Raw genomic sequence first — 23,942 nt, 5'->3', positions numbered from 1 at the left:
GATCTGTGAAGGCACTGGAGGTGATGATGAAGTGAGGATTGGAGACAAATTCAAGGAATAGCATCGACAGAATTTGTTATCCAATTACATGTGTTGATGAATGAAAAGCCAGGAATAGCTCCCTGGTTTCCAGTTTGGGGATCAGGCAGTGTCATTCAACGAGATTCGAAATGTCAGGGTTACAGCAGTACAGTAGGCTCCACATTATCCCAGAGATGAGATCTGGAAGAGCTACTATGTATAGTAAGGCATGCTGTCAGAGATGATTATATCCAAAGACCATTTTTCAGAGACCCAGTGGTTTGTTTCCTAAATGGAAGTATTTGGATCTACTTCAGAACTTACCAAACATAAGCACTGGCCAGGTAGCAAACACATTAAGTGGTGAGAAAGCCTCTTTCAGGAAGAGGACTCTGGTCTTAGGTTAGTACCACAGCATGGGTCAGCCCACTGTCTGGGCTGATGCTCTTGAATGCATTCTGTTAAGAGGTGTTCACTGAGTTAAAAAGAACCACACATAGCAAACCCACTGTAAAGACCCACATAGCTTGGGTTCCTCAAACTCTTCCATCTGCAGCTTTTAGAGGAGCAGAATTATGACACCTATCCATCCCTCAACTTCATTATCTGCAAAATTAGGATCCACACTCTCTGCCAATTGTACAAGTCTATAATTTCCCTTCTCATTTCTGGACATTGAAACAGATAAAATGTGAAATTAGTTGAATGCTAGATTTTTTTTTTTTTTTGTAGACGGAGTCTTGCTCTTGTCACCCAGGCTGGAGTACAATGGCACGATCTCAGCTCACTGCAACCTCTGCCTCCCAGGCTCAAGCGATTTTCCTGCCTCAGCCTCCCGAGTGGCTGGGATTACAGGCGCACACCACCATGCCCAGCTAACTTTTGTATTTTTAGTAGAGACGGGGTTTCCCCATGTTGACCAGGCTGGTCTCAAACTCCTGATCTCAGGTGATCCACCTGCCTCAGCCTACCAAAGTGCTGGGATTACAGGTGTGAGCCACCGCGCCTGGCCTAGATTTTTGCTTTTCAAAGAAGATAAAAATGTTCAATTTCTATTGAAAACAATGACAATTTATTTCATTTCTTCTGTATAGTACAGGGGTGGTGCTTTGAGGGGATAAACAGCTGAACAAGACAATGACCCAGGACTTCCAGTAGGCCCCATTTTAATGTCACAGTATTATAATATCTATAATTTTGAATTTTGAAAGGTGAATGTTTCTTTAGCACAAAATTCTTCATTCTTCTAACTCCAGTTGTAAGAAAATAATGGCAATTAGGCCACCATGTTCATAGAATTAATTACATACACATTTTTAAATAGTGTTAACTTTAAGTGGCCTCCCACTAAGATATGAAGTACATATCTATTTGGAGGATTAGAAAGTAAAATTTCCAGCTTTCAATAAGAATAAAACTGGTAGTGTACTAAAAATAAACTAAGGTCATCTGATTGAAAGGCTTCACCTCTGTCTCACACTCCAGCTCTTTTCTTGGAAGAGAAGAAACCATTTCAAAAAATTTTTAAGGGAGCAACAAAGGGCTGTTTTGTACATTCATTACATTCACAGTGAGGGAAATGTTCTGTCCTGTCAATATCAGTGTATCTAATGTAAAATCATTAATTCCATACCTGCTAGCTTTTTTAGTAAAACTATATTAAAATTAAAAGTAAAACTTACAGTATTTGTTTCAACCTATAAACCTGGTTAACATCCATTAGATTAGATTAATTTTCATTAAAATAAGTGCTACACAAGACCTGTCATAACTAAGCATCTTCTTATTTTTTGTTTTGTTTTTTCTAGAGCCCCAACAGCTACTATTAATGAGTGTCTGGAATATGTTCCTGGCATTTCACCTACCCTCTCTCCAATCCTTCCAAGAAACTCACAAAGCAGGTATTATTACCAACAAGAGACCAGACACCCTGAGAATTTACACTCCTTCCCCAAGACCACACAGTCAATTATAATTGATGATGTTGCCACTTGTACCAAAGTCCATCTGGCTTCAAAGCCTGCTCTCTCCCCATTCAACAAAATGTCTCCCTGCCCTTACTTTTTTTTTCCCTTCAGGGCTTTTTCTTGAACTTCTCTTCCTCACAACAGTTAAATATCCATTTAAAGATGTCAGACAACCTCCGTGTTCTAAGGTGAGTTGTCAGATCTCATTTGGTTCACCTTGTCTACCACTTATCCTTTGTTTATTCATTCTTCTTGTAACCTCTTTCTTTTCCAAAGCTGAGAGTAGATAAAACTAGCTATTTCAATAATACCTAGTTATTATTTCAATAATACCATTTGAGGAGAAAATATATGTATATTTGGTAGTGTTGAATATGCAATAAAGTTGTAAAAATAGAAGAATGTTAACTACTGTAGCAAAATTAATAAACCCAGTTTTCCTGAATAGTTAAGTTGAATCCATGCTGACTCTCAAATCTGTCTCTTTAGTATCCTATTTTAAAATGCTCTTCCAATTAATCCTACATATTCATGGGGATAATCCTAAGAGCAGGGTAATCTTTACTTGTTCCCCATATTAGTCTGACAACTCATTCAGTCACCATTGCCAAAGCCTAAAATTGCCCACAAGAAGCCAAACTGCCTGTCATCATTTTTATCCAGGCTGGGATTTCCCTCCATGCTTGAAATACCACTTGTCTGTTTTGCATCCACTTTAGAATTAAAATAAGGAAAATGTTAGGAATCTTTTCCCAAAATCTCTCCCATATTAAAATTTACATTCTTGCAGAAGTGCAGACTCAGTCCTGCATTTATTACTATCCTAAGAATCTTTGTTTTCTTCAGATTTTACAATACCTTCAGACATTCAATCTGTGGGGAAAAGATAATCGTATTTTCTGTTATGTATTCATTCTTCCCTTATGAAAATGACTGCATGTGTGCACTTCTCTCTCTACTAAACCATTCATACAAAAGGCTGAAGTTAAAATCATGCTCATTCACCACTGAGGCTGTTATTTGCTATCATTTTCTCAGTTATGCACAATCTAACTTCACTCTCTTACTACAACTTATTCTTAGTTCTTTCATCCTCTCTTTCCCTGCCTATATAGAATGCAGCCAAGCTCAAATGTTATGCTTTTCCTCATTTTTGTCTACATTGTCCTGTGATTCTTAGAGCAACCTCCTCACTTTCATCTTGCAATTTCAATTTTTCTTAATCAAAAACTTGACTACTTAAATATTAGCCTGCCTAAGTGAAAAACATCTTTCACCTTCATTAGCTATTCATATTCATTCATCTGTAAGAAAAATACTTTTAAAGCTCTGCATTACACAAAGAGATAACAATAAACATCCAAGTATTTACATATGTGATCTGTTCTGTAGAATCTCACAATAAAAATAACTTCATATATATGATTCACCCTTCACAATATTTATTTTTGAGAATAAAAGAAAATAATGTTAGTCTTATATGTTAATCATAAAAAAATACATGTTTAATGACAGGAAAACAGCAAGTCATTTTTTCTAGTTCTTTAAAAATATTTTAATCATGCAAAATCACCATAATGTACTCTAGCACAATGCTAAAATGTTACCTAAGATGGAGTGGCTTTTATTAGTTTTACAGGATGTATATTTGGCAATAGTTTATTAAAAATAATTACTCAAAAGGAACTCTAACTCTATTATTTTAGAAACAATATTTTAAAATACAGCAGTAAGCAACAGAAACTATTGCTGTTTATACATTTTTGGCATAACACTGCCATACGGTTACAGAATTATAAAATAAGTATTTTATAGTACCATACAGATCCAGAAACTGGTTACAACTTCTACCACATACACATGGTATTGGTACTAACGAACATGCACAGCATTCTGTAATTCATACTGCAGCTGAATACAGAGCACAGAGAAGGCCCAGTGGCCACTGGAGAATCAGAGCTTATGTTATAAGTAAAACACACATCTTTGTAACAATCATAGGCATTTTCCTGAAATATTTAAAATACAAGGGACACAATAGTTTCCAAAATGACATAATCTGCCATCCTTCTTCTTAGATAATACTAAAAAAGAAAGATTACCTTACATAGGAAACAACTTAAAGCCCTTTTTAAAAACAGGAGGAAAATGCTCGTCAAAGGACCTAACATTTTGCTCTCATTTGTTTCTCACAATTATAATGCCACACAATTAATACGCTGTCAACTCTTGAGAGTGTGGAAGTTATTTCACTCACAAACCACCTTCACTGAGTCTTTCTCTTATCTGCAGCCAGACCATCAATTTAACTTGTAAAACTACCAACTGTTGCTACACACAGGCAAAGGAATTAAACTTGGTAGCTGATCATTTGATTACATCTATCAGTCTACTGGAGGGCTTCAACGCAGAGTAGGTGAATTCATGGTTCAAATCAGAGTATTAATGGGATCTGTTTGCACACCAATACCTGATCTCCTTGGCACAAATACAGAGCTGATTCTTAAAGCATGTCCCCACAATAAAGCTTTTCTTAATCATTCGTCACCTGCTTCCAATAATTCTGGCACTTACACAAACTTATCAAGGGTTATGTCTTTATTTCTGTGGTGAGTTTCCTGTTGCTGTTTCTAGACTTTTATTTCATTTGTATTTTATTTTTCTTCACATGAAACAAAATCTGTTAGCACTGGGAAAAAAAAGTTAATTTGACTAATGAGTGTAGAATGTAAATGTTTCTTAGTACCAAAACTTATTATATATCTAATTTTTCTAGTTAATGTAAATTGTTACACAAACTATAATTTAAAAAGTAAAACTATGACAAACCCTAAAGCTTAAATATTTTTAGAAAAAAAGGTATTTTAGCACAGTAAGTGACCATTACTGCCTTTTCTCTGAATCATTTTATAAAGAGATTTTATATTAATATACAGCTATGAATGAACAACTTCCCTAATTTTTGTAATTAAATAAATAGGGGTGAGGGAAAAAAACTCATATTTCAATGATTCCCAAGATCGTTAAGATATAACTACAATTTACTAATGCCCAACTGCTCATAGTTTTCTAAATAACTACAAAATAAATTATTACAGGTATTTTATGAGAACTGATACCCATCAAAATTGTGTATGGAGTCCATGATGGCCTATCCTCCCCAGAAGTCAGAGCTCACAGTGCCCAACACCCTCATTATCCAGAGGAGAATCTGAGGACCCATCATGCCAGTGGAGAAGGCTGGAGCCCAGCACTGGCGCCACTTTCCTGAGACGCCCACACTGATTCTTGTCCCTTCTCCCTCTCAGAACTCTACTTCCAGCCGGTTTGGGTCATAACACAAAACATTTAATTGTATTCTCTACATGAAAACTTTAGTTCAGGAAAATAAACATATTAAGAGGTTATTTCCCTCAAATAACTGAAACAATAAACTTCACAACAGAATAGGAAAAAAACGACAAAGAACACTCTCTGTAATCTAGGAAAAATGCAAGAACAGTGCTTTTAAAATGATTCTAATGAGACTACAGCATAAAAGTTTTTCAGATTAGTTTCAGATTTCTCCAACTGCCTACTGGAATTAAACTTTTAATAATTTCTCTAATATAATTCTATTTCTGCATCCGCCTACATCTAAGAAGAAGCAAAACATAAATATTATTTGTAGTAACTAAGGGACGTTTAAAATGAAAATTATAGTATGCAGCTAAACTACAAAAAGCATAAATAAATATAACAGACAGTATAGTTAGTCTTTCTTACTCTAAACACTTTTTGTCAAATGTAACACATTGTTGAATATCATGGTGAGTACACTTCTTGATAAACTGATGCTATTGTCCCAAACAGCAACTTCTCCAAAATGATAAAGCACCAACTAAATTTCATTAAAAGAACTGATATTCATGGTTTAGAAAGTTCCCAATGATGAGATTTTATAATGGAATAAAAATGTAAACTTCTGAATGAAAACCATTTACATTTGTTAAGGCACATCTGGATACCTCCAGACATTCATATTTATAGCTATATTATTATTCATTTCAATAATAAGGGATTTCTAAAAACACATTCTGTCCCTGAACACAATCTGCTGGGTGTGTTGAATAACTAGAATGCAGAAGGAGCAGGGTAGTAGTCACTGTCACCCTAGAGATTAGCCACACAAATATGTTCCTGTAATAAACAGTACAAAACTCAAAAAGAAGCCAGCAAATGTCCACTCCTAATTTTCTAGATCCTACATTGACCTAGGCCATTTTTCTCTACAACTTCACCTACATTTAATGATTCTAGTGTGTCTAAATACAGCCTACCTTATACTCAACGCATATACCCCAAATGAGAGAGGGGAATTTCCTAAGTGGAAAACAAAATAGAAATCTTCAAAAACATTCCTACAACAGAGGATCGCCACTCACCCCAAACAGACATTAAAGACTGGTAGATGTAGTTACAATCAAGCAAGATCAAGAAATCCTTTGTGTCTTAGATTAGAAAACAAAGCTTTAGAAGAGCCTCAATTATAGTTTAAAAAATGCTTGATTACTCAGTATGGATGACTACTCAACCATAACTTTATTATAAACTTGAAAATTTAATATTAAAACAATTAACCAAATATTCTCCCCCCATTGGTTAACCCAATTTTTGACCACTCAGTGTTGAGGTTCATTTACTACTCTGATTTTTCAAAGACTAACTCAGATGTAATACTGTACTGTTTTTCCTTTCCACCACATCATACTTTCACTCAGATTAAAGTATAAAACTAGAAGCAGGGTAGGTGATTTTATATGACAAACTATGAAACAATGACTATGACAGGCATTATGGCATTTTCATATGTTTATATTTTTACTACTTAGCAAAAAAATACTTAGAACTTCTCTAGTAACTCCTGAGTTGTAGATTTTATTTTCTCATTGAAGCTGGAAAAAAGTAGTCCCAAAACCTAAATTCAAAATAAAACTATGCAACATAATTTTTGAGTTGACAACTAGGCTTGATTTAGAGAAAGTAAACATATTTTCACCTCTATCATTATTCTTTTGAATTTCTTATGAGATCGAGAATGAAAATGTATAATGGTACAATATTCTTCATGTTATAAACTCTTTCTCTACTGTACAGAAATATATCTTATAACTATATGTCACTTTACAGTATTTCAAAATAGTTTCACATAATCTCCTTTGATATATGAAAGCACAAAATATTAGAAATGTTCTAGACTAATCAAGCGATATAACATCTATTTGCCATGAAATGCAAGTTAGTATTTTATCAATAGCCAATATTTAGTATCCTTGCACTCCACAGTACAACAATAAAGATTATATATTTGTAAAGATTCAGTAATATTTTTAGCTATTTGGTCATGCTTCACTGCATTTTTTGTAACAGCTTCTCAATGAATTTCTGCAAGCATATCGTAGTTTTTAAAATTACAAAACATAGGAGTCAAACCCAGAGCACTGTTTCATATATAAGACACACATAAATACATATCTATAGATCTTATTTAAAAAACTAATATACAAAGCATTAATAGAAAAAATTTCTAGACACTCAATGTTTATCTCCAAAAGGAATGATATCCTTTTACTTGTTCTCCACTGAATGATTATCTAAGTTATTTAGGGATTAAATGTAAGAAACATACTATTATATGTGAATATGCATTTAAAAACACCATAGTGGGAAAAGGCCACTATTTAAGATGGATGCCAGGAAGTTTTCCTCTTGAGACTAAATATTCTCGAATTTAATGGTACAATCTAATCAAAATCCCTAAGTAGGAAGAATATTCTAAAAGTTAAGTTGCTAAATGAAATGTTTTTACTCATAAGGGCTCTAATATACTACAATTTCTAAGTAATTCAAATTACATTCATTGATTTTAGTATCTGGTAACTTTATTAATATCATAATATCTGGTCACAATCTTTTACTATTATGCATTTAGAAAGTTGTCTGAATACTTTATCATGTATATAAAATTGGTAAGTTATTTTGAATTAAATTCTTTGTGTTCTAAAATTCAGCCTAATTTGACAATCGCTTCTCATCCTCTAAACCCTGTAGAACTATTTACTGAGCTCTATGGAGACACAGCTACGAGCACCACATAAGAGTGTCCATGTTTTTCTTGCATGTAAAACAGAAATTGAAATGCAAAAGCAGATTGCCAAATCCTAATACTCACAGAACACTAGGAAAGCAAAAACTGGGATATTATGGGAACTAAAAATGAGAAAGTGTTCCATACTATACTTATTGGAACACAACGTACAACAAAAGTGCTACTGAGATTCATATAAAAAATTAGAGTTAAGCAACTGGCATGTTTCATGTAAACTTCAAAGCAGTAAAATCATATTTCTAGAGGCATACTATAAGTGTGATTATTTTCAAGAAATCCACTGCAGAAAATGTGGCTCAATAGAGGCAACAGAAGATGATATGAATGAAGTAGGACATATTACAAATTCCCTAGGGGATTAAAATGAATAGAACTTTTCTTAAAAGCCTAACAAAAAAGTTAATTCCTTTCTAAATGAAATAAAGTAGACATGTTTCATCTATTCATTGCTTTAACTATATTTGTATATATGCTTTGAAGTTCTTATCACAGTGTTTTTTGATTTGTAATAATAATTAGTAATAATATAGAAACAAAATTAATTGTTCTTAACCAGTGCTATGTAACATATTAAGTGCTTACTAGAGTTGCATATATGGACTTTTAAATTTGTTCTCAATTTTGAAGTTTGATAACTTAGAGATGCACAAAACTATACTTTTTAAAAAACACGTTTGGGCTAAGCAACATTACTAATTTCGTAATCTATAGAACACTGACATATTCATGGTTTAAGGGACTACTTACTGTCTTGTTCACAGTGCAAGAGGCATGCCTTTTAAAAGGGAATTTCTTATTTTTTAATTCTTCAGTCATTTACATTCAGAATCAACCATCAAATTTATATGGAACAGCCATAGAGAGCAAAATTCTTGTCTTGAACTTTTCAATCAAATTTGTTTTTAAGCACTTAATTCTGAAAACAGTTATTAATTTAAACAAAGCAAAATCTTGAAGTCATACAATTAGAAGTCCCACTCTGTTCCATGTAGATTTCAATATAGATCATCCTAATGTGTACAGTGGTCCCTTGATATCTGTAGGGGGTTGGTTCCAGGGCCCTCTGCAGTTACCAAAATCTAGGAATGCTCAAGTCCCTTATGTAAAATACTTTAAATCATCTCTAAATTACTTACAATACCTAATACATACAATATAAATGCTATGTCAATAGTTGTTATACTGTATTGTTTAGGGAATAATGACAAATAAAAGGACTGCACATATTTAGTAGAGATGTAACCATCCATTTTTTCCAACAAATATTTTCAATCTGCGGTTGGTTGAATCCACAGATGCTGGACCCCTGAATATGGAGGGCCAACTACACTAGAAACACACACGCTAGCTGAGAAAGATGGTGGCTTAAGGGTAAGCATGGAAAGAGGCAAGGAGGTGAGGACAGCAGGACTGATAGATAAGCTGGGGAGGCCAGAGCTCCACAAGGACATCCATTTCACTTATCAGAATCTAAAAATAAACACGTTGAGGTACTAGAATCAAAGAATCCAAATTAGTTTCTGAAGACATTTGAAAAGATCAAACTCTTACAGTTAAAAAAAAAATTAATCAGCCAGACACGGTGGCTCATGCCTGTAATCCCAGCACTTTGGGAGGCCGAGGCGGGTGGATCATGAGGTCAGGAGTTTGACACCAGCCTGACCAACATGGTGAAAACCCGTCTCTACTAAAAATACAAAAATTAGCCAGGCGTGGTGGCACACGCCTGTAATCCCAGCTACTCAGGAGGCTGAGGCAGGAGAATCGTTTGAGCCCAGGAGGCAGAGGTTTCAGTGAGCCGAGATCATGCCACTGCACTCCAGCCTGGGCAACAGAGTGAGACTCCGTCTCAAAAAATAATAATAAAATAAAGTAAAATAAATCCATAAATCAGGTAAAAGTGTAGCAATCCAATGAAATTATCCTCTTGATTTCCTTCATGTAGACTATAATGTCTCAAAAGAATGTATTTTGTATACCAAATACTACATGGTAATTTCTAGATACTCTGAAAATATTCTCAAAGTAATTATTATATATGAAATTTGAAAATTCACATCCTAAAAGCATTACAGAATACATTCATTTATTGGATCTTATCTTAAATCTCCTTATTAGATATTCAATTCATTGTCATCCAAAATAAAAGAACAAACAACAAAATGCTTATGACAGAAATCACAAACAGATGGCTAAAATTTGAAATTGACCTCGTCTCTGTTCTTTAGGATAAATGATACAGTAGTTTTTTCCTCTCTAGCCTAAACTGGCTTATGGGTTTTCTGATAATTCACTGTACTAGTACAACATCATGGCAATTTGTATTTCCAGGATTTTCACTGTCTTGGTTATCATTTCCACCTTCTTCGTTATTCTCAGGAGATACACTCTCCTTTTTTTCTGTGGGAGTAGTAACTGTTTTCTCAGGTTGAGAATTCATGTTCTCAGCATTACTGTCCTTCTCTGTATTTCTTGGCTTGGCAGCTTCATTGCTGGGCTCTGGGCTGGGCCTGTCTGTCTCTTCCACAGGCTCTTTTGGTGCCACTTTTTTTTCTTCAGCTGTTTTGCTATTTAAATGAACAGCTGAGGAGGAATTTTTGGAGTCCTTGGCTTTTTTGTGCATAGAAGTTTGACTGTTATGACTGGAGGCGAGAGGGGAAGACATTTTCTGGGCTTTGCTTCCCTCCGACTGTTCTTTTCGAGGCGGTCCCCAGATAAAGTTCTCTGAAGGCGTGTAGTGTTTCTGGGCGAACCGCAGGAGCTTTCTCCTTTCTCTTCTGTCTCTAATTGTATAAACAAAATACTCTAGAGCACTCTGCTTAATATTGGGAATAGTATTCTCCACAAGAGCTTCATGAAGAATAAATTTTACAAGAGGAGATTTAAAACTTTCATATCCAAGCTCACCAAGGCTTTTAAGAATACGAGTGATTCTTAAATAGTTGTGCTGGGACCTGGAAGAGAGGATTGAATCAAATGAATGGGGGAAATCAGGTGTAGGAAGGCAGGAGAATGAAAACTATTGGGAAAATATTTTTTATGGAAATGTAAGCCATGGAAATATGCCATGTAATGACTTTTTAATGCCATATTTGATACCATTAAGAATAAACCAGAGGGTATTAAATCCTTAGGCCACAATGTAATGTCAATCTATGTGAAAGTCATATGTATAAAATAAACTTCCCTTGTCTGTTGAGTTCTTCATATTAGAAAAATATTTAGGTTTAAATTTATTACCACTGTCAAATTGTTGCTTATTACTGAAAATACACTGAAGATGAATGATCTAACAGAGCATTTATTTGCACCAACATCAATGTACTGTACTCATCACAGGTAACCATTGCTAAACATAAACACATTAGCTAACAGCTGACTCGTACAATTTATAGTGCCAGCTGATAAGCAAAATCCACCACATAAGCCAACTCATAAGGATGGCGGCAAAAACTACTCTACTTTGCTAAAACAGTTCTGACAAAGGACACGAAACTGACTTATTTAGCAGAGCTTAGTTTAACAGTTAAGAGCATGGGCTTTGGAGTCAGACCTGAGTTCACACCCTGGCTCTGTAACTTAGCAGCTAAGTGAAACTATGTTTCTCTATGTCTCAGTATCCTCATCTGTAAAATGGGGAAAAGTGCCCACAACTTACAGGACTGTTGTAAGAATCAAATGAGATGATACACATGCTGGGTATATAGAACTCGATAAGTACTAGATACTATTTAAAACTATTAGTATTATCATTTAAAGATACAAGATTAGGGACCACCATATTTGTACCTATCCAACTTAACCTAATTTTCTTCAATCTCTGGTCATTCTTTCCTCCTCTTTCCCTATCTGATAATTTTAAATCTTATTTCTAATGGTCTTGATTCCAAGGGTACATTTTCCCCGATTACACTAACATCTTTCCTCTCTATCACAAAACTAATGCCATTACTGGATGAATGTTTTCCAAATCTGTTTTGTCACAATTCATAATGTAACTCCCCAAACTCACTCAGCTCAATCTTTGCTTTATTACACATGCCTGGTCAAATTCCAAACGAATCATCAGCCACATGTATTAATCATAGGTGTTGTCAACAGCCCAGGTATTTATTTACCCAATATTGCCACATAACCATAACCATCACTTATTTCTAACTTCCTAAAGCCTGTTTTATATCTCAGACACGGAACTTTCTGCAAACATTATATATACGTGTCCTAGCTTCCAAAAATGCTTGAAGATTTTACTTTGAAATAATTGGCAAATTACTTGGGAAGCAGGGAGAAAGATGTTGATGAATTAAGGGATGGCAGAGTATGGTTCCATGGTCTTATGTTTCAATGAGAAAGTTTCTTTGGACAAAACAAAAACCTTAATGATTCATACTAACCAAACACTGGAAAAGCTAAGACCAACAGTTCATCATCTTCATCTTTCTGGATGTTTACTAAAAAATTATTGTCTTAACATTCAACTGTGAAGCCCAGAGGGTAAAATGCAACACAGATGTCTCAGCTTTATACATCTGTATTTTTGAATAGGAAGTAACACTCTTGAGACAATACAAATTTGGGTACAGTTAAGACAATGTGTCACTAACAGCAGGAGCAACTTAGTTGTTACATTCCTATGGAGTTTGCATACTCTAAATACTTAGTGACAAAACCGTTGGGCAATTCTGCCTCATATATCTATGAGAAAAAGATGTATAAAAAGGTGGAAGAATTCTTTTTTAAAAAAAGAGGAGCTCTATGACTAAACAAAATTTACTATATTTGCAACCAGCTCAATTTTACATAGCCAATCTTAGATGAATGCTGAAGTTAAAATTTCTGTACACATTTACTATATCTATATATGCTCCAATTAAAAATATTTGCACAACAGTATAAAAGGAAAAAGACTTGGGTTAAAAAATGATGATAAGGATCCTAGAACAAAACTACAAAATAAAGCAATTGGGTGTTTCAGTATGATTTGTAATAAATGTCATAGTGAAAGACTAAATGGTATAGAAGAGAGTGGCTAAAATCCTTATAGTGTATAAACCATCTTAGGGTTACACCATAGGCAAAAGAAAGAAGCTGAGGTTCCAGACAGAGGTTAAGGGTAGCAAATAGTGTTTAAATTGCAAGAAGTCTAGGTAGGTAAAGAGAGAAGACATACAAGGTGAGAACCAGGAAACAAAAAATAAAAGTTAAAAGGCACCCCAGGGTCTAAATATGGCTCAGTAATCCAAGCTGATTACAAACAAAATTGAAAACACCTCTTAGTGGTTGGTCCATATATTTGTACTCTCATGTCTGAAAATATTTTGCCTCTTTTAGTCAAGGTCACTTGTTCACTCAATGTTATTTTATTTTACTTTGATTCAATATTTTTCATCTGCTTAGCTACTATAAATATATTGAGTTCCCTGCCTACTGTAAACTACTCAAGATGCCATATACATTAAAATACAAATAAGTTATGACATTTAAGAATAAGTCAGAAAAGGACCCAATTGAAGAAGAAAATAGAACAGACGTTTTCATAGAATCCTCTATCATTTGTTCAAATCTAGTCAGTAAAGATTTTTTGCAACTAAACTAGAGAAGAAACAGCGTGTTTTCTGGCAGATTCTAAGGCAGTTAATTCACAGCTGGAAAAGCTCTATGCTGACAATAGGTGGCAGAAAGAAAGGATGGGGCAGAGGAGTGAGAAGTGACTTAGTTCAGGCTCCCTTCCCCTGCCTCAACCCTGGAAATCATTTAATTAAAGCCTTAAAAAGAGACTCTGTTTCCACCTATAAATCAGAGGATATGATAACAAAACTCCAAGGAGGATTTAAGCTGAAGACCATATTTTGTTCATCATTTATTCATTCAATAAAAATTTACTAAGCAAGATTGCTATTCCAACCAAAAATAACAAGTTTGAGGTATCTAAAATGATAGTCGTTAAGTACATGAAAGATGAGGTACTATCAAATCCTTTCAAAAGATTTACTGTTACTTTTGCTGTCTTTCATGTCAATAGGATGCTGGCATGTAGCTCTTTCACAGTGTAATATAAGTGTTTAGAAACTCTGTCCAGAGCTAGCTACCTGTATTGCTTAGGTAGAGGTATATATACCTATGCTTTAAGTGCCCTACATAAGTCAAATTTGAGTTATGAGTTAATGGATCTTCTAGTCAGGAATATAAAGCTTTATGCCCATATCTTTAGTGTTTTAGTACAAACTACCATTTTAATATCATTGATTATAAGTAATAAAGTAAAAAGAAGGCTTTTTACTTCTTATAACATTAATATTTATACCCATCTGAATTCTACAATGAGAACACATGGACACAGGAAGGCGAACATCACACACCGGGGTCTGTTGGGGGGTGGGGGGAGGGGGGAGAGATAGCATTAGGAGATATACCTAATGCTAAATGACGAGTTAATGGGTGCAGCACACCAACATGGCACATGTATACATATGTAACTAACCTGCACGTTGTGCACATGTACCCTAAAACTTAAAGTATAATAATAATAAAATTAAAAATATATATATTTATGCCCATCTTACCAAAGCAAGGTGAAAGTTCTATAAAAACACATAAAAAAATAGTTAACTGATGCACAAAACGTAGACTGCTGTGGCCAAAGGAAAATTGTTTAGGTTAGTTTTAATTTTTTTGCTCTTAGTACTTGCTCAGTTTAGCTAATTATAATATGCTTAAAAGTACTTTAAAGCTGGTGGCTGTATAGGCCAGCATTCATAAATAATTCAACTATGATTAGTTTAAATGTAACTAAAATTAGTTAAAATTTAACTATAATTAAAAAGAAAATAGTGAATATGAAGAAAATATCAAGAAAAATAAACTTTGGTTATGAGTATTAACAAAAGTTATAAACATCCAACCAAATGAATACAGCAAAACAATTCCAAATAAACTATGTTAAAATGTTCTTCATAAGTTTTGGGACTTATTACCCAAAAATGAGTTTTTGTTTTTTACCTTAATAGTGAAGACAAGTGTAATTTTCTCTCTCTTTTAGTAAAAAGTATGGGCCCATCTCATTCTTATAAAATGATTTTTATACATCGTAGGCTTAATTCATGAATTTAATCTTAAGAAGGCATTATGCTTAGAAACAGATTGTGCCCCAAGAAGCTTACAGCCTACAAGAAGGAATACACAGAATTGTACACAAGCAATAACAATAAACTCAAAGAAATGTGGCATAAGGAGGAGGGAGAGAAGCAACATTTGGCTGTGGGCAATAGGAAGGTTTCAGGGAGAAACAGGTCTGAAGCTGAATAGCTGTGTTTCTACCTAGAATTTTGTTCCTTTTTGTTGTTGTTTTGTTTTGTTTTAGAATGTGGTACAGGAATGTAATGCATTTCACACTAGCTTTTTAATCCAAATTCCTGGGCCCATCTCATCTGCTAGTTGTTCCTGCGTTTCATAGAGAACTCTGACCAAGGGAAAATAACTGTGCTGGCCCCTGATTTATCACAGGGGCTTTACTTACTCATTCAGGTGCTGAAATCTTTCCTGCCAGTTAACAGCCCGAGCAACATTTCCAGTTTTATCAGTCAGTTTTATTCCAAAAAATTCTAGCATCATTTTATAAGCCAGGAGGAATCTTCTAATTGCTTCTTTTGTTTTTTTGAATTCCTAATATAAAAAATGAAAAAAGTCAGCTGAAATGATTCAGTAGCTACAAGGACAGTGAAACAGCAATATTATTTGGCCACCCTGTATAAAATGAAATGAGCTTGCATTACCTCAATTTCATATGTAGTTAGTTCTTTAGCATAGAAGTTCAAGCCTTGTTCTCTCAGGGGGAAAAGCCTATTTATTTTAAAAAAATAAAATTTTTCTATTAACGTTGTCTGGAAAACATACATGATTAAATAGGACATGGTTCAAGATAGATAATATGTAACTGACCATTGAATGTAAGTGTGGTTGTGCTCCAGTTTTTCATAATCTCCTTTCCATTTACTTAGAACTTCTTCAATGTAAACACCTAAATAGTAAATATTTAAAAATGAACCAGACATTTCAAACATTGTGAAGGCATTTTAAGATTCAAATCACTTGAGTTTTATATGAAAACTTGTTTAAATTTAATAATAGCACACAAGAATAATGCTTTTAAAAAGATGAATACCCTATGCCCATATATTGTTATGTGATAAATCTAATTAAAAAAAATTAATAGCATCTCAAATTGCACAAGGCTTTGTTGGGCAATGCTAAAGCAGAGCTTGGCAAACTGTGGCCTGCCAGCTGTTTTTTAAATAAAGTTTTATTGGAATATAGCTATGCACATTCATTTATGTACTGTCTATGGCAGTTTTTGTACTACAGTAGCAGAGCTGGGTAGTTGCAATACAGACCCACTGTCCCCCAAAGCCCAAAATATTTACTATTTGCCCCTGTACAGAAAGTTTGCCAATCCCAGTCCTAGGAGTTATATAGTTCTTTAAATGCTAGATTGGCTCAAAATGAAATGCATCCTAGGGAAAAAGAAAGAAAGGGGAGTAGAAATAGAAGAAAAGAAATGAGAAGGAGAAAACAAAGGAGAAGGAAAAGGAGAAAAGAAAAATGTAGGAAAAAGTTATAAGTGCTTACTACATGCTGTGCCCATATTACACAGAGCGCACATTATCCAGCTTAGTCTTCACAGAATGCTGCCAGTGTTATGATCCTCATTTTAACAATGAAGAAACTGGGAGATTTGTTCAAAGTTACACACTAGTAAAAAAGTAAATCTTGAGTGCAACATAGGTCTTTCTGGTTCCAAGAAGTAAGCCCTTTTCACCCCGTCCACTTTTCCTCTACAAGAACTTACAAAAACAAAATCCTCCTGTTCCTAAGTCTGTCAAGGTCCTTACAATTGACTAGCCATTTAGTCAATCTTGTAGAAAAAAAAATAGCAATATAATATTTCTCCGAACATAACTCATCTCATTCTTGTTTCCTCCAGAGATCACCAGTTTGTAGTAGAGGCCCACTCTCAGAAGGTTTGGTAAAAAGTTGTTTTGAATCATAATGTTGGCTTTATTGGCATGTTGAAACCATTTACCTCTGTAATTTTCCATTTGTTTTCCTTTCCAACTACCACTCCTCCTGCCTGATAAATAAATACCATTGCAAGATTATGCTTACTGGCAAGTAGTGTGTGTGTGCGTGTGTATGTATACTAGGGAGGAAAGTGAGTTGATATAATTTATATAATAAACTAGGATAAACATTTTATCTGACCTTAGCTAAAACTTCTGACCCCCACCAATCATAAGATTTCAAAATAAACTTTGTAATAAAGATTACCAAAAATTCAATATATTGCTTGAAATTACTTTTTAAATTAATATTTACAAAATAAATTCCCTAGTAGAAAAAAAAATAGAGTTAAATACTATCATAGCTTTATGTTCAATATTTTTAATATGTGAAGGCATTCCTTTAGGAAAGTTGTATGAAATTCAAATCAGACTCAAATTAACAATCTATCATTGCATTTCTTCAAAATATTTTTCTACCCCAAGTCCTAACAAAATGAATAATTTGGCCAATATTTTTCCATTAGTAAATAAAGCAGCACGTTTCTATCATTAGTAAATATAACTGTGCAATTTTATCCAGAGGTTTCACTCCACATCACAGCAGACTTTCAGGACACCAGAAAGTTAAAGACAAGTAGATCTGGCCATGTCAACAATGTTCTCAAATATTAACTCCCAACTGGTAGGTCTGTTGGTACACAGTACTGGGACTCCCTCCTCCCAAACTCCATTCAGGCTTTAGACCTCTTGCCTCGAGTTAGTTCACCAAAGAATGCAAGGTCCTGCCACTTGAAAGCCTTGGAGTCTATCTCCTTCATTCTGTGACTCACACTGCTGTGGAACTGGCTCAGTTTCCACTGAGAGCAAATAGCAGAAGCCAGGGCAGTCTGACCACCTCACACAGAAAAGGGCTCTTGGGAGAGAAGCCAGCTTTCCTAGGGTGACCTGGATAAAATTAGGATGACCACCATGAACCACAGCATGATGCCTCAATGAAATATGCAATGTTGTGGTCATATTACCATAGCAGCTGCATCTTCTCACTATGGGTTTGGAAAATATCCTAGGAGGGCAATTGCAGAGTTGGGAAGGAGACAAGTGTATTTGGCAGAGTTGGATGGAGATCTACTGTATCTGCAGTTCCCTTCCCAGAATATTGGAACTCCAAACAGGGATTGCTGTAGATTGCTGATACTGAATCTGAAAACTGACAGGAAAGATAATTCTAAATACAAACAGCACTTTTCAATCACATGCTAAATAGTTTTCAGCTATGGCACAATGGAAAGAACAGTGGACTCTAGAACCTGCAATCGAGTGACCTAAGCTTTAAGTCCTAGTGACCTAATCTTTGAGATGAGAAAGCTCAATTTGATCTTCTCTACTGTTCCTTAATAACCTAAAATTCTATGGTTCTATACATCTCCTCTCTCTTCCTGTCACAAAAATTGTCCCTACTATCTTTCAGATAATAGCAATGTAAATAAGGAAGATACCATTAATCCATAGCTCTTCCTCCAGAATTTACCAAGGGGACACATTAGACTGCATAGCAAAGTAAATCCAATCAATGAAACAAACCATAAAATAAAGAATAACCAAGTGTATGTGATTATTTAAAGTGCAATTTATCAAGTAGTACATTACTCACCATCTGGCTTGAATGGAATTTTATTCTTATAAAAACGAAGATTGCTCAAGTCATTTTGATATCGGATATCTTTGAAGTTCTGCTAAAGGAAAAAATAAATCAATCTCCAGCACATAGAAATACAGTAAAGGTACAAGGACCCTTCATGCATGTTTTCTCAGTGGCACCATAAAAATTTAAAAACAGAAGGAAAATAGTTTACAGTTTAAAACATAGCATTCTATACTCTTACTGGGTACTGGTGTCGGTACTTGTACAAATCCCTGGCAGCATAAAAACTTCTCTTTGGTTTGGCAGTTGCTTCAGTGGAATCACCACCCTGAAATAAAAGGTGAAACTCCATTTACATGTTGACGCAAGATAATTTCACAAAGAAATTTCCAGAACAAACTTAAGGAAGATCCATAAAGAAAGCCTGAAAATTGTCAATCTGTCCAGATTAATGAAAATATTATAAATATTCCTTTAATAACGCTTACTAGCAATATTTCTTAGCATCCTATTTTTCTTATTTGAACCAATAACATTTGTCCTAAGATATATTACTGAATAAAACACTTCATTATTAACCAAAAACCTAAGAGGCCAATGTTATGGATCAATATCCATCAAAAATGGAACTCAAAAAGGAATTCAAGACATTTATTTACCAGAGGACTATGCAAGTGATTCTATGATAAAACTTATTTTAGAATATTTTACATAATACTAAGAATGTGTTAAGATACTAAATCAATTCTACAAAGAAAATTGTCATTAAATTTGCAACATTTAGCTGTACTTGGAAGTCAAGTAATATTTATGAAAAGAAAGGATTTTAAAACAAACTAGCTTTCTAAACTCCATCCTTTATAATACCATGACAAGTACACAAAGGCATGAATAATCATCTGTTCACTGAATGATAATACAATGTGATATAAACATTTAAAATATATACACACAAAGCAATAAAATGCTCTTAAATGGAATGATGTCCAATTGAAACAACTTATACATGGTAGTTTACTCATACTATTCAAACTCTTAAGTAAAATTCCTATCACCATGAACTGATTTTTAAAGTATAAGATGTGGGTTAAAATAATCGATTTGCATTCCCTATATGTACTATTATAATGTATGAGAAAGTGCTGATGACAATCATGAAAAAGAAAAACTTCAGACCTTTAAGAGTCATTAAAAGCTTTGCCCCAAATTCTTTTCTCCTCAACCCCTGTCCTCCATCTGTGTTGACAGATTGGCATCCTCTAAGTAATTTTCACACATTTTTGAAGTGGTGTGATTCTCACTATTACTACAAGTACCGAGTTACTTCAACATCAAATCTTCTGATGCTTAACATTAGTTACGCTGTCATGTTACATAAGCAAGGAAAAGCTTGAATTCTGGTCCTTGCCACACGTTTCAAAATAGCTCTGCCTAGCAAGTTTCTGAATCTATTTAGCCTGAGATACAACCATATGAATCATCATCCTACATTTGTATAGAAGGCACTCTCCATTTACAAAGCACTTACATATATAGTGAATAGACAACAAACAGGGTTGACAGTCAAAAGGCATTATTTCATTTGATTCTCAAAACACACCTGATTGACAGTTAATTAGTGTTTCCATCTTAGAAACAAGATATCAGGGGCTTAGAGAAGTTGCACACCACCCAGAGTCCAGTGACAGTGCGAGAACAAGAATCCCAGGCTCTGGGTCCCAAGTCCAGGTCTGAATCAATCTCAGTCACACTAAAAAATGAAGGATATATGGAAACCTTGGTGTAGTATCAGTAGCCCAAGACTTGGAGTCAGAAGACTAGGAATCTGAACGCTGCTTACTTGGTATTTGTGAGGCCTTAAGCAAATCATTTAGCTGAATCTTAGTTTTATCATTTCTGAAATAAAGATAATGACTCAAGCCCTACCTATTTCTCAGGATTATCATAAGAATGTCTGTGTCCTGCCAGCATCTGCTCCTGCTCTTCCAACCCCTATTCCCTTTGGACTCTCTACCCAGACCCCTTTCACCTGCTCAGACAAGGATTCTGTTGTTCAATATTGTTCCTCTTTCCTGGATCATCAAAATTTCCCTCTCTTCTGGATCTCAAACAAACATGCTGTAGTATCTTTAATCTTAAAATAAACATACAAAACATTCCTTGACCCAAGCCTACCATCAATTACAGATCCATATATCTACTCCTTTTTTATAGCAAATCACCGCCAAAGAATTGCCCATACTTTGTCTCCTTCTCTTCTTTCCCCATTTTCCCCTGACCCACCTCAATGAGGCTTTTGTCCTCAGCACTCCAACAAAATAGTTCTTGTGAACTTCACCAATAAATCTCCATCTTGCCAAACCATTTCTTAATGTTCACCTCAGGTGACCTCCCAACAGAACTGGGCCGATTAAAGCATCCCTCCTTCCTGAAACACTGTCAGTATTTGGCTTACAGGATACTATAACTTTCTTAGTTTACTTTCTGTCTCATTGGGCTCTCCTTGTCAGCCTCCTTTTTTGGCTCCTCCTCCTCTTCATACCCTCTAAATGGAGGGGTGCCTAAGGTCCTCAGTCGTCATCACTCCTTGATAACCCCTTATCTTCCCATGCCTTTAAATACCATTGATCTCAGATGCTGAGGACTCTAGTCCTGGACTGTCTCCATTCATAGATGTAATTTAACTACCCAACAAATGATTAACTACCCAACAACTCTACTTGGATGTGTAATAGGATATCAAACTCAAGAGAATCGTTGATTTAACCTCCATAGCTGCATTCTCCCTAGACTTCCCTGTCTTGGTTAATGTCACCATCATTTGTTCAATATTCAGAGGGACTAGGATGATGCAATGGAAGTGGTGTGAAGGAGTCAGTCTGGGATACGCTTTAAAAGTAGCTCCAGTATTACCTGCAAGTGGATTGACTCTGAAGAATAGACAACAAACAGGGTTGGCAGTCAAAAGGCAAAATTGAAAAGCAGATTTTTGGGGGAAGTCAGATGGTGATACTAACAAGAAAAATTAATCATTAAAAGGGAATAGGGAGGGCTGGTGTAGTCTACTAGTTACTGGGGTTGCAATTAACTGACTGAACATTATTAAAATGTTTTATATAGATGGATCTGGTTAGTTGGATTGAATCTTAGCTGGTGTTTTTTGATATTCCAAATTTCTGTAGGAGGTTACTTAATTGGGAGACAAACGTAAGGGAAAAACATGAGAATGCAGCATCTAATAATTTAATAAGATTGAATTAGCAATGCAAAACAACAGCGGCAAACCAGACACAGGGGCAGATGGAAATTCAGAATTCCACAGGTCCAAGGCGCTGATATCAGTGATAGATAGACTTGGGTTTGCATCATCCTCTCCCTCAGTGATCTTGGGCAAGTTTTCCTTTCTCTCTAAGCCTCAGTTTTCTCTAAAATGGAGACCACACAGCAAACACCCACCCCAAAATTGTAGTTCATTTAAATAACACGTTTAACACAGAGCCTGCACTAAGACTTTATGATTTCCTCCTTACCTAAATAGAATTGATCATCAAGATGGCTGAGGCAGCGTTAGCTGTAATATTTAGGTTATGATTCCCCCAAAACCCTGTGGTCACATTGGACTTTGGGCTCCATTTTCCCAATCTCCATCGCCCCTAGCTGATAAAGAGAAGGGCCTAATGCAGAGCGGCAAACCTGAACCACCTCCAGGATGCACACTTCTTCAGGGGGTCGGCTACATATTTCCTCCTTTTTAAAGTTCCTGATTATTTTCAGTCCATCAGAGATTAAGGGGCTTACTTATCTCTTGACTAACCTCTCCTCCAAGCTGTATTAGTCAAACAGTTCAAACACAGTTGGATCAACAAGTCTTCTGGTGAAATAAGATTCGTGAAGAATGCCCTGAATCCTAGGTTGAAAGGCCTGAGTTGGGCAGAACAGTGACGTATGAACTTCAGATGGGGGCCTACACTTCTGACGGCTTAGACCCCACTGTAGGGGAGAGCGCTGGCTGCTTGCACTTGTAGCCCCACCTTATTCTGAGTAATTTTTTTTTTTTTTTTTTTTTTTTTTACCGATAACACACACTAAAGGGGTTGTCAAAATCCTCTATTTTTAGACAGGTTCCTCCCACCCCACCTTCGCATAATCCAGCTGCGCTGCAGAGGCAAAGAAAACACCCATTCAAGTTGGGTTCTGCCTTGAGGGACTTCCCCGTCGTGCCCTCGGCCAGGCCCCAGGCCGGCAGTGGGAGGGTCCGGCGCTTTGGGCTCCTGCAGGACCCCGGGCTCCACCGGGAGACAGGTCAGCCGCGGCGCGGAGGGGTCGGGTCGCAGTGGCGAGCAGCCACCTGGCGCCCCTGGCCTCCGAGCGCGAGGGCGGCTTGGCACTTGCCCCTCTGGGGTGCCGGGGCGCCCCAGCCCGACCCGAGGCCACCGCTGGGCCGCGTACCTGCTCGGCGCCCGCCGCCTCGGCGTCCTCGTCCGGCGCGGGGCTGACGCGGGGCCGCCCGCCGGCTTGCTCCGGGGGCTGCGCGGGCTGCTCGGGCTCCTGCCCCGGGCCCTCGCTGCCGCCGCCCGGCCCTGGTTCTTCGGGCTCGGGCTCCGAGTCGGTCTGCCAGGTGGAGTCGCAGTCCTCCACGGTGGTGGGCTCGCGGAAGCTGACCCCGCCGAGCAGGTTGCCCATTGAAGAGGCGGCGGCGGGCGCGGGGCTGCGGGGCGCAGGCTGCGGCAGGCGCTCTAGGGCCCGGGCATGGCCGCGGCGAGGGCGCTGGGCGGCAGCCTAGGCGCGCCCGCCCCGCACTGCCTCAGCGCGGCGAGCGGCGGACAGGCACCCTCGCGGGGAGGAGCCGGCGGCCCCGGCACCGCCGCCGCGCGCGCCTGAACCCGCCCATCCGGCTCCTTCTCCTCCCCACAGGCGGGAGCTGCCGCCGCCCAGAGCCCCCAGGGGAGCCAACTGCGGCCCCCAGCCGAGCGCCACCGGCCCCAGGCCGCGCCTCCCTTCCACGTTTCTCCCCGGAACACCTGCCTTCACGCGGCCCCCGGCGGCCCCCGGAGTGGATTGGGGTCGGCTACTACCCTCGCCGCCCGGAGCCGGGGGACTCCCTC

The 23,942-nt window shown here is 36.9% G+C and overlaps 2 protein-coding genes across 5 annotated transcripts in view; one reads left to right on the top strand and one right to left on the bottom strand.

The window, feature by feature from the left end:
- LOC101134474 (putative uncharacterized protein encoded by LINC00472) overlaps positions 1-23,942 on the top strand; it is a 224,624-nt gene that overhangs the window by 108,386 nt on the left and 92,296 nt on the right. The window lies entirely within an intron of this gene.
- OGFRL1 (opioid growth factor receptor like 1) lies at positions 8,913-23,768 on the bottom strand. 2 transcript variants are annotated; one of them, XM_031012347.3, is made up of 7 exons: positions 23,287-23,768; positions 19,079-19,165; positions 18,847-18,928; positions 16,075-16,153; positions 15,909-15,975; positions 15,653-15,798; positions 8,913-11,090 (listed from the first exon to the last, which is right to left on the bottom strand). In XM_031012347.3, the coding sequence occupies exons 1-7, from the start codon at positions 23,518-23,520 to the stop codon at positions 10,427-10,429; spliced, it is 1,359 nt and encodes a 452-aa protein (XP_030868207.1). In that variant the 5' UTR covers positions 23,521-23,768; the 3' UTR covers positions 8,913-10,426. The 2 variants fall into 2 exon arrangements, with proteins under 2 accessions (XP_030868207.1, XP_030868208.1); XM_031012348.3 differs by having other exon boundaries at positions 18,847-18,925.

This window comes from Gorilla gorilla, chromosome 5, assembly GCF_029281585.2.
Source record: "Gorilla gorilla gorilla isolate KB3781 chromosome 5, NHGRI_mGorGor1-v2.1_pri, whole genome shotgun sequence".
Classification (NCBI taxonomy): Eukaryota; Metazoa; Chordata; class Mammalia; order Primates; family Hominidae; genus Gorilla; species Gorilla gorilla.
This window is presented reverse-complemented; position numbering and strand designations above follow the sequence as displayed.

Excerpts from the sequence above, each read along its gene's own strand:
- OGFRL1 (XM_031012347.3), bottom strand. The coding sequence starts at position 23,520 with ATGGGCAACCTGCTCGGCGGGGTCAGCTTCCGCGAGCCCACCACCGTG. Across the intron at positions 19,166-23,286 it reads AGGCGGCGGGCGCCGAGCAG|GGTGGTGATTCCACTGAAGC; the intron begins GTACGCGGCCCA and ends CTTTTATTTCAG. Across the intron at positions 16,154-18,846 it reads AATTCCATTCAAGCCAGATG|GTGTTTACATTGAAGAAGTT; the intron begins GTGAGTAATGTA and ends TTTACTATTTAG.